This window comes from Jatropha curcas, chromosome 6, assembly GCF_041381405.1.
Source record: "Jatropha curcas cultivar XTBG-Jc1 chromosome 6, XTBG_Jcur_1.0, whole genome shotgun sequence".
NCBI lineage: Eukaryota > Viridiplantae > Streptophyta > Magnoliopsida > Malpighiales > Euphorbiaceae > Jatropha > Jatropha curcas.
The window spans coordinates 12,539,463-12,551,298 of record NC_143156.1 but is presented as its reverse complement, the minus strand read 5'-3'; the positions used below and the strand labels follow the sequence as shown (position 1 = coordinate 12,551,298).

Sequence of the window (11,836 nt, the reverse complement as noted above, 5' to 3'; positions counted from 1 at the left end):
GGAGCTTTATACATGTTCTAAACTTGCTTCATGATTGAACATATGTCATGTTTAGAACTTATATTTTATTGACATGCATAAATTTAGGGGGAGCATATGTTTTTATATTTAATAAATTTATTGGTTTTGTCATCATCAAAAAGGGGGAGATTGTTGGCTCAAGGGTCAAATATTTATCTCGAGATTTTGATGATTAAAACAAAACAAATAAATTTAAATTATGTTATTTGTACTAATAATACTTTATGCAGATTATATATGGAAAGTAATAAATAAATAAGGCAAGTTCTACAATTTCAAGGATCATGAAGACTATTGAAGACCTTAGTGGTTAGATTTTTAGGATTCATTGTAGGATAGAGAGAACATCCATTTACAAGCACAAAATTAATTTCTTCTCTCTTTATCAAAAGGATTTTTCAAAAATAACTCTTTAAAAATCAAAAGCTTCTTTCGTTCCTTGATTATCTTACCTATAATGGAAGAGATCTTGTATCAATCATTTTTTGTAATAAATATCTTGAAAAAAGCTTGTTAATTTTTCGAAAATTATCTTCATAAAGGTTCGAAATTTATTCACTTACCTAAATTAAAGAGACTTTGTCTCAAACGATTTTGGTAATAAGAATAAATCGAATAGGATTTTTATGCTCTTCATTTTCGGAAACAAATTTTTAAAGAGATCCAAAATCTTGATTTTATCTTCTTACCTAAACGAAATAGATTCTATCTCAAATCGTTTTTGGTATATATTTATTTTGAAAAAGATTTTCTTTAAATTCTTATTTTTGAAATTCTTGTTTTTAAAGGAAAGTTAGATTTTCTTTTATTCACTTACTAAAAAGAAAGAATATTGACTCAAAAGATTTGGTAACAAAGATTTTCGTATCTTCTAAAAATGGATAGTCAATATTTTGATATGAAAAGGGATTTCACTTTCTATATATGGGAGTCTCATCCCTCTCTATAAAAAGGTATTTCGTCTTTAACAGATGTGGTGAAAAGAGTTTTCATTTAAGAGTATTCATCCATTGATCATATCTTTCATCTCTCAAAACTTACTCTCTACCCCCCTTATTTCTTTTAATCTTAATACTTTACGTTTTATCTTTAAAAGAGAAAAGAAATTTTATAACAACTTCTTTTGAAAAACAGTTCTGTATTCTAAAACGATTTTCTAATCTTAAGTACTTTTTTTCATGTGCTTATACTTGCATTTCTATCTATCTATTTAGATTCTATAATCTTTTAAATTGAAGCTCCACATGAAATTTGGATCAATTTAATATCAAGTTTGCTTGATTCCGAGCTTGCCGCCACTCCAACCACCGTGTATGGCGACGATGCCGGCGGCTAGCGGTGGTTCCGGTGACCAGAACTCTGAAGAGGCAAAATATTTCCCTTTTCGTTTAGATTATAGATATGTAATTAGTTTTGCAATATGAGCTTGTTTGACCTTTAAACAATTATTCGATGCAAATTTAGAAATTTGGCTTTAAAGCCGAAAATTCACATAAATGTGACTCATAGGTAGATTTTGAGATCTTAGGAAATTTATATTGATTAATTATCCAAGTAGATATAATAAAATGATAAGGATTAAAATATTTAGATAGTTTTATATATAAATAGAATATTTTACCTCTTTTACAAATAAAATTAAACTTTCTAGTATATAGCATTTATGTTAACAAATTATATTTAGTTATTGGTTTAGAATCCATGGCTATATAGTATTTGATACATATTTTTTAAAGTTGAGAATGTAATTTTATTGGATGTTGATGCAATTAAAATCAAATTATTTAGTTGGATAATATGGGCGAGACCTTGATGAATATTGTTAATGGCGAATGGGTTTTATTGATGTGGATGTTGCTCGACAGATAGGCTTTATATATTAGTGAGAATTATGGATATTTTATCAAGGGAAAAGTCAAACTTTTAGGAGAAACTCTATCGAATTTTCGATGGAATTTTTAGAATATTATTCTTAGCAATTTAAATTTTATAAATAAGTAGAAATAGTTATTGATTCGAACTTGTTTATTTCTTTAGCTGGTAATAGAGCAAGACCTTCTTCCTCTTCCGCTCCTGGTGTTCAATAAGGCTAGAATTTTCGAATCTCTCTGTGAGTAATAATATATATATAATACTTTACCAAACTCATAAATTCATAATTCATTTTTTTAAAATTTCAATTAATTTATTTATTGTCAAGTAAATTATATATATATATGGATGTGCGTTAATAAATTATGTGAATGGTTGCTTTGTATTTAATGTGATTTGATTATTGTGTGGGAGTTGGGACAACACAGATCACCTGGGGTTGAGAGCATGAGCATGGTGAGAATGTCGTCAGTGCGCCGTAACTGGTGGGAGTGCCACCCCCTTGTGCACTCCGAATTATGACATGCATGAAAAATATTTTTATAAAGAAAATATTTTATGAAAATAAAAATATATTTTTATCTGATTGTGATTTGATATTAAAGCATGCTTGGGAGAGCATGGACCTGTTAAGGTGATTCTACTGACTAGAAACCACTTGATGTGTATTACGGTTGCTATTGTTTGTGGGTGCTATGATTGATATTGCGTGAATGATGAATGCTCATTTAGAAGAATCTAGGTACATATCGTGTGAATGCTTGGGTTTAGTATTATATGTTATTATTCACTGAGCTTTATACTCACTCTTGCTCCCTTTAAATGTTTTAGGAAACTGAACTCCATTTTGCATCTATGAAGCTCTGTTCTTTCTTCCTCCATGGAGTTTGTTGAAGTAATAACTAGATGTGTGTAGTTGTTCCTACTTAGCTAGGTTCCTCTAATATTTGCAATAGTTGTAGATATCCGCAGTTACTATAGAATTGTTATGTGTGTGACAATAATAATAAATACGTGTGGACTCTATTTTGATAAATTTGAATCTATGGTTGAAATTATGGGTTGAAAATTTGACTAGAGCCCAATGAATTATAATTATAATCTATGGTTGAGATTATAGTTATATTTTGTGAATGCATTGCTACAGACATGAGAAAATTGATCGAGAATAAGCGATGAATATGTATATTGGTATTTGAATTAGAACCTTGAAATGATTAAGATTGCCATTATTATATTAGGTTGTCCAATCGAATATTTTTATTTGGCTTGTCTTCTTGAGATATCTCCATAGATTTGTTGATCGATAAATAGTGTTTCAGGCTTATTACGGGTCTCGATAACCTTAAAACCTACCTGAGCTCTAGTGCCGGTCTAGCCCATGGAAACGGGTCGTGACAATGTCCCTGGTGTTTTGTATTATGTATATATTATGCATGTGCTAGATGGTTTGCTAAATATTTTGAAAATATATATGTGTGTGTGTTTGTTTTATTTTGTCGTCAATATGCTTCTTTGCTTTCAATATTAAATTTTCCATATAAATCTAGTTATTCAAATGAATTAAATTAACATAGATGATTACTTATTTGATGGGTAAATGAATCCTATTACCTTTGAAGGTCAGCACAACCATCCTCAACTCTAATGCTTCATTCTGCATAAAAAAAAATTTTACTTTGACTTCACTTGCAAAGTATATCACTTGTTAAATATAAAATATTTGAAAAGGATTACAAAAACTATGAAAAATTATTAATATCAGATTGATTTTGCCTAAATGTTTTTGTCCCTGTTTTTTTTTTTAAACAGAGCTTCCTTTTTAGAGTCTGATTGCTATTAGACTCACTTTGCCTAAATATTTTCTTTCTTTTTTATTTTTTTATTTTCTCATGCAACCTCCCTTTGTATATAAAAGTTTTGTTTTTGAGCCTGTTAAGTTTTGGTAACAAAGCACATTGCTCAGCATGGTGACTAGGATTCAATCACTCTTCATGTCAATTTTTAATCCGTTCTTGTTTATCGCCTCTTCAATTTTCCTTTTCTAAATCTTTTTCATTTTTCTTAATAAAAAAATTCAAACGTGTGAAAAATCGTCGTTTTTGGACGACACAGACCCTTTATTAAAATATATAAATTTGAAGCCCAACATATTTATTTTAAGAAGCCTAGGCCAAACCCTTCATAAAAATACATGAAATTGACGCCCACATTATTTAATTTAAGAAGCCTAGGCCCAATTCCATATCAGTACAGACAAACAATCCTAAAGAACTTGAAAGAAGACAACCCCTAACCCTTCTTCGTCAATTTCATTTGAACACATAGAATCATTACTCCCTGTATCATCCTACCTAAACTAGTATGAGTTCAGTAAAATACATGCCATGGACAGTACAATGAAAATCTTCAGGTAGCCAATTGATCCATTGATGACCTCAATCTTCATCCTCAACCTTCTAATTTCATCATGCAGCAGTATCACCCCATCCTTCAACAACTTAACTCTCTCACATCGGTTCTTTCCCTTACTTCAGCTCCAACGGTTTCCTGATTATTTTGTGTCGAATGCAAATTCTTAGTAGGTTTGCAGCAACCCAGAAAAGTCCGACATTCTTTCTGCTGGCAGTAATAATATAAGGGATTTTTGTGCTTACTTGTCTCTGAGATACGAATCCCAACTTTCTTTCCGCATTTACAGTATGCATTCAGATATCTTGCTTCCCATCCACTGGCAGTTGCCCTAGATGAGGCATAGAACGTCATTGATGCATGAGCCTCATTGTAATTTGAGATGTGAAAAGGATATGCATTTAAATGGAATAGTAGCGCCCACAGGCAAATTATTTATTGTGGTCATTAATATATTATATAAAAAACAAAACTTTATAGCCCTTCTTGCAAAAGTGATCAAGACTTTATTACTAAGGGTATGTTGGGCAAAGGTGTTTGAGTGTTTAGAGTTTTGACGTATTACATTATTCGATGAGATACTTTATAAAACTGCTTTCAGTGAATAATGTAGTATTTAGTGAAATATTATCCCGCCTAACTGTTTAGTTTCACTTTTTTATTAAAATTTATTAAGAGTCTTGTTCTTATTTTAAAACTCTTTTTATTATTTTAATTGCTGTGTGAATTCCTTCCTCAGTTAGTTAGATATCAAGAAGTAATTAAACTGTTCAAGACCTGGTTGTTATGATACTGCAAAGATACCTCCTTTTATATAGCTAGACTATACACTATAGATTGACATTCTTTTGATAAAAAATTAATAACACATCACATAATCATTTCTTTTTTTTTTATTATATTGAGTTCACTTCTATTGTCATAACTTAAAATTTTAACGTAATATTCAAATGTCTTTTTCTTGTCATTTTAGATTCAACAGTTAATCAAACAGTTATTTTCACCGAACGCTTTTGCTCTAAACAGCTATATGAATAATTAACAACTAATATCTAACAGCTAACAGCTACTAAAACAACTAATCTTGCCGAACAAGCCCTAAGATTGTGTTCAGTAATAACTTTTTAATAGTTAAACGCTATTTTTAATAGTGTTTGGGAACATAGCGTTTGAACTAACTTTTAGAAGTTAATGTAGTGTTTTATAAAAAGTTAACTCATATAATACTTAACTTTTAGTGTTTTATGAAAAGCTACTCAAACAACTAACAGCTAAACACTAATTTTACCGAATTGATCCTAAGCATGAGAGATAATGAAATTCAAATTTCCATATATCTCTATACAAACGCTAACATACAAAGGGCAAAAAAAGACATTTCAGGAGGTTTAGTGAAAATGGTTTGGATCATCATGATCCATATAGCATCGCTCATAATTAAATAGTACAAGTTCAATGGTTTCTTGAAATTTTAATTTTATTCATGACTAATTAAAATATTTTCCTTATTTTTCTGTTAATGTTTTTCCTTATAGCATTCTTATATTTTTTTTTTCTTCAAGTAGAGGGATTTAATTATACTTTCTTTGACTTTTGAAATATTCGCTGCTTGTGAAAATAAAATACTATATTTATTTCATAAAATATTATCTCTATTTCATAATATTTATTACATTTCGAATATTTTGTCTCTTAAAAAAACCATTAAATTTGTTTAAGTTACAACAATTATTGAGTAAATTGACTATATTACCTTTAATTTAATACTAATTCTCTAAGAAAACCATTAAATTGAAGTAATAATTAGTGGTCATATACAAAGGATAAACATGAAAAAAAAAAAAGATTTATTATTCCTCGAAACCTCAAATATGACAAGTATTTTGCAATAAATTATTTGTTCAAATACGATAAGTATTATAGAATCTCAAATGTGAAAATTATGGAAACGGTGATAATAGCATTAGAAAAATTAAAAGATACACATGCATGTTTTTTAGAGCAGAACTGAAAACATTTAAATAAAAGAGAGTAAACAACAGAACTCAACTTTTGTGCTTTTATTTTATTTTTTTAACCTCCAATTTTCTTTTTAGTTAAATTAAAAGAGAAGGAAACAACAAAAAGAAAAGCTTAAAAAAGAAAATTTGGAATTATATAATCTTTCTTTTCCCAAAAACAAACTCTAAAGTCAAGACAAACATCAACCCTCCACTCAAACAGAATAGTTACAAGAAACAGAAGTTAATGTTGTGGAACAAGATGGAGAAGTTGAAGCGGAAGACAACCTCTCTTTCCCATTCTCATCTGCAGGGTTGGCATCATTTCCGAAGCAACAAGCATCAAATATCAAGTCAATATTGTCTTCAAAGCCTGTGTCATCCAACAAGTCTGGTAACTCACAGCCATTTGCTAGTGGTAGGTCAGGCACAGGGAGCGGAACTAACCCCGAATCGAGACAGAAGCTCCAAGTAAGCTCGTGCTCTTCTATAGGGTCCATAACGATCATAGTACAAGTATCCATACATGGAGGATGTTGTGGGCATTCAGTTTCAAGCAGCTGTGGTGAGACTATTTCTTCGTGTAATGGTGTTATTGATGGTGATGGTGGTGATGGCAACGGTAAGGGTGAGGTTCGCTCGATTTCTTCTGACTCTTTTGAGCCTTTAGAAAGTGTTTCTGGTAGGATTTTATCTAAAGGAATGCCTTTCTTCTTCAAACGGTCTATGTAATGGCTGACATCAAAATTGGTTACTGCATTTGCTCCTCTGTACTCTATTGCTGCCATATCATATGCTGCTGCTGCCTCTTCTTGTGTATCTTTAACGACAACAAATAAATTAATATTCAGAAAGAGAAACAAAAACAAGAATAAATAAATTCATATCTACCTGTTTTCCAATATATACGCTGAATCATTTTTGATAATGTGACACAAGGTTAAGAAATTTAGTTGCTTAGCTTTTTTTTGTTTTTTCTTAAATTTTTTTTATTATTTTTTATTTGATTATCTAATTATCTAATTTGGAGAAACTAAATTATAAAATCTTCATTGTTTTTCCAACAAGTAATACTCCATAAAAACTAATTAATAAGTATATTGTACTATTAAGGAAAAACTCTTTAATTTCTTTTCAATAATTAATAAGCCAAACAATAAATTTTTAAATTTATTGTTTTAATGATAAAACTCTTTAATTTATTTTTTCAATAATTACTAACCCAATAATAAATTTATTGCTATATATTTTCAATCTCTTTCACACATAACAATAAGTAGTTGTTAAAATATAATGCAATTTAAATTCTTAAAACAAAAAATAAAATTGGACATTTCGAGTACCTCGTGGTCATTTGACCAGTATATCTAAACTATATAAATGTTAGAAAATCATTTTAATAAAAAGTGAAATATGAAAATTTAAAATAAATATATAAAAATTACTACATCCATTCTGTCAATCTGAATATATATATAAATACATATCTGTGTGTGTGTGTGTGTCTGGATTTTCAAGATCATTATAGTTAATTTGAAGACTACAGATTTTTTTTTTTTTAAGGAAAATTATAAAAATTTAATTTATTTAATTTTGATTGGTTTGGTTCAATTTTCATTTAAAGTCCCATGCGAGGGTTTTCTGTTGACAAAACTGAGCACGCCGTACAATATCTTTCCTTATACTTTTTCTTGTTCTTGTTGAGAAGAACGTGCATCCATGTAAGGGGGGATGTGAGTGTCACGTGGCTATCACACGGTATATTAATTAGTGATTTACAGTAGCGGGAAAGTGACGCCAAATCTAATTTTGGGATCTGACGACCAAAAAGAGTAAAGGTTTAGGTTTCCTTTATTTTCTTGTGTACATCGTGGACCTGGCGCAGTTCCAGGCAATATATTGCAATCTATTCCATGCAACTATCCAAGTGTGCACCACGACAACCCACACTCATAACATTACTGACAATTTCAGAACTCATATTGTCATTACCATTTTCGGTTTAAAAAGAAAAATTCCAAAACAAACTGTAAATACAAAATTTTAATTTCAATTTGAAAAAAAAATCAGAAACCATAAACTACAGTTAGATTCTAGTTTTAATCGGTTTTGACTCTAATTGGATCTAATTCAAAATCAAAAATCGAACATGGTTATGCCTAGTTCCATCATATAATTGCTCAAACGCTGCCATGTACGCTCAAGGGAGTGGAAGAGAAAAACTTACCTACTCTACCTAGGACCACATAGGACCGAACCAATAAAATTTAATATTTTTATTGAAACTATGTAATTTCTAGCTATATATTAAAAAAAATAAAATAAAATCAGAAAACTTTTGAGAAAATTTTTAATTTCATTTATTTTGTCTATGAATAGAGCTATAAATTCAATCTAAATAATTATTTTCGAGATGGAAATTAAAAGGAGCCCGAGCCCCCAACTTTATAAATTTTTTAAAATTTTTCTTATAATAATAAAAAAATAAAAAATATATTTGATCTAATTTAGATGTGACACGACTTTTACTGTATCCAACTAAAAATGTCCTTGAATGTATACTGTAGGCAAAATTCGCTGTGTAAATCTATTTTAAATATTTTAGCCTGCCACTTAGACCCGTTTAGCGCTACTCTAAAAAATCTGAGTTCGCTATCGTTAATTTTTGAAAATAAAAAAAGAAAAATTAATCTAGATGGTAAAAGAAAGTAAAGAGCATCTTTGCTCTTAACAATCTGATGGGCGGATTGGAGTTATTATGAAAACGGGGCGCCACGTTAGGTGGATTACTGACACTGACAACTTTGAGTTTGGCATCCAGTCAGTGTAAAGTTGGCCCTATTATGTTACTAATTGATATGCTCCCAAAGCAAAAGAAACGTACCTTTTGCAATTCCGTTCTCAAAACTAGGGTAAGCATTTGCTCTCTTAGGTTCAAATTAAACTGATTAATGAAACCGAATAAATCAAATTTTTTATATAGCAAAAAATGAATTATTTCAATTATTTATCGAATCAAATCAAACAGTTTAATTGAAAACTAAATCAAATTTGTTAAAGAATTAATATAATCTATCAGTTCGATTTGATTTTATTTAGTTGACTTTATTGGCTTTTCCTCTATCTTACTCAACTCTATATAAAATGAGAACTATTTTTCCTTTCCTTATTTTTCTATGAAAAAGCAAAATTATGAAATGGGCACCGTGTCAAAATATTATGCACATTTTCTTCTTTATTTTTTTGGGTTTATGACAATTGTGTTTAAATATGTTTAATTTGGTGAACTAATAATCTACTTAGAACAAATTTCTTTCTTGTTAAGAGAAAACAAAACACACACACAGGCAAAAACACAACAGAACGAATATAAGGGGAGAGGGAGCTTACTGTAAGTTCCGAGGTAGAGATACTTATTGCCAAAAACCCGGCCAATTCGAGCTTCCCACCGGCCATTGTGATGATGCCTATGAAAAATTGAAAACAAAATCTTACATTTGGAGCAATTAGATTTCAGCTGATGAATATTAATTTACAGTCATAATACCTAGCTACTCCCCGGTACTTAGAAACTCCTCTTGAAAATCCACTGCTTCTCCGTCGAAGAGATGCTAAGTACTCTTCCTTGCTCATCTTTTGCATCTCTTCAAGCTCCTTTGAGTATGTTTCTATCTGCACCATTTAATTAATTACTATAAGGTTAAAAGTAATTGGTAATTCTTCAAACTATTTTTCTGGCAAATGCAAAGATACTGGTTAATTCAAACAAGAAAACATTAAAAAAATCAATTTTAAATATGATTAATTAGATGATAGTAACATTTATTATAAATATAGTAAACTGGATCGTCGTCAAAAACACTAATTTTGACTATATATATATATATATATATATATATATATTCAAATAATATTTTATAATAGGACAAACCGTCCTTTAAATACTTTTTCTTTGAAATACGGCAATTAGAAGTAAGCTCGGTCAATTGGAGCGAGAAGCAATGAGGCGAAATATATGTTCAACTTATTAATTATTTAATTTTATCAAAATTTAGTAAAATGATAAAATTAATTGAACTAAAGACACTCATTATAAAACAGTAACTTAACCCCAAGAGTTAATTTGGTTACTAAGTGGATTTGCTTCCCAATTTATTAAAATGATAAAATTAATTGAAAAAAAAAAATTTGTTACCGGAAAATTCAAAGTGGTGTCTTGTCCCCAGTACTTGAGAGCAGCAAGATCATAGGTATGAGCAGCTGCTTCCTCATTGTCGTAAGCCCCTACATTTATCAATTTAATAAAAAAAATAATTAATTAATTAATTTCCTTAATCACTCCCTTTAAAGAAATTAAATTAAAGTATTGGGATTTTGAGATCATAAACATGTACTCACCCAAATAAACTAAGCCGCGACAAAAGTGTACATGAACGTTACAGTGACAGATTATCAGGAATAAAACATGGTCAGAGCACAAATATAAAATTATATTCCAAAAAAATATAGTAATTAAAAAGAAAAAAGGATTACAGATCTCCTTGATTTTTGTATAATAATAATAATAATAATAAAGTAATTAGTGAATCTAATTAAGCTAACCTTGCCTTCCTTTCTTGTTTTGAATGTTATTCCAAGAACTCTTATCCCAAAGATGAGCTTCAAACCTTCCAGTCCATCTATGCCTGTTTTGATTAATCCAAAAAAACACAAGAAAATAAGAAAATGCATGTCATATATATATCAAAATTAATGAAGAAAGTAAAAAACCAATAGCCCATTGAATCATCCCAGGCAAATTTTCGCTGTAAGATAAAAAAAAAAAAAAATTATAGATACCGGGTGACTCCTCTGTAAATGGAGCTTCTCCTACCGCCGCCGCTTGGACTGGTGGTAGTAGCTGTAGTCTGACATTTATCTTGCTTGGTTTGAATTTTTCGAATGCGTTTGGATTTTGATTTCTCTGATCGTAATTGATGGTGATTAGGAGGAGATACTGAATCTAAGCAAGAAGACGAAGCAGAACAAGCAGAAGACGAAGAAGAGGATGGAGAAGAAGAAGAAGAAGAAGAAGAAGAGCAAGATGAAGCAGAAGACCTCTTCATTTTACTCTTTCTTCTTCCTCTTTTACTCTTACAATGAGAAATACAGAACTCAATGCAAGAATTAGATATGGTTAGGTTTCTTTTGGTGCAGATTTTGTGACTTTAGAAGAATGAAGAGAAGTGATATTTTTCCCTTTCTGGTTACCAAAAGTGGTTTACCAAAACAAGGAGAGACATAGAAACAAGTACAAGTGAAAGGAATTTTATAAAAAAAAATAAAAGCCAGAGACAGTATTTTGTGGTTGTTTAACTATAGGCTAACAGAAGTTGGGTTAACTAACCCTTGTAATGGGTTAATTTAGCGCCCAACACTTGGCTTCAGCTACAGCCATGCTACCAATGGGACTTTTAGCTCCATGTTGTGTGACAGAATCTCACTATTTAAAAAATAATTAAAAAAAATTTCTCAAGAAAAATGAAAGCAAT

General features: G+C 30.0%; 1 protein-coding gene across 2 annotated transcripts; it reads right to left on the bottom strand.

Annotated features, from left to right (window-relative positions):
* Positions 1–6,438: 6,438 nt before the first annotated feature.
* Positions 6,439–11,613, bottom strand: WRI1 (ethylene-responsive transcription factor WRI1). Of its 2 annotated transcripts, NM_001306018.1 has the most exons (7): positions 11,145–11,410; positions 10,908–10,990; positions 10,704–10,712; positions 10,501–10,589; positions 9,853–9,977; positions 9,696–9,772; positions 6,521–7,125 (listed from the first exon to the last, which is right to left on the bottom strand). In NM_001306018.1, the coding sequence occupies exons 1-7, from the start codon at positions 11,408–11,410 to the stop codon at positions 6,521–6,523; spliced, it is 1,254 nt and encodes a 417-aa protein (NP_001292947.1). The 2 variants fall into 2 exon arrangements, with proteins under 2 accessions (XP_020533820.1, NP_001292947.1); XM_020678161.3 differs by lacking the exon at positions 10,704–10,712 and having other exon boundaries at positions 6,439–7,125; positions 11,145–11,613.
* Between the last annotated feature and the right edge of the window lie 223 nt (positions 11,614–11,836).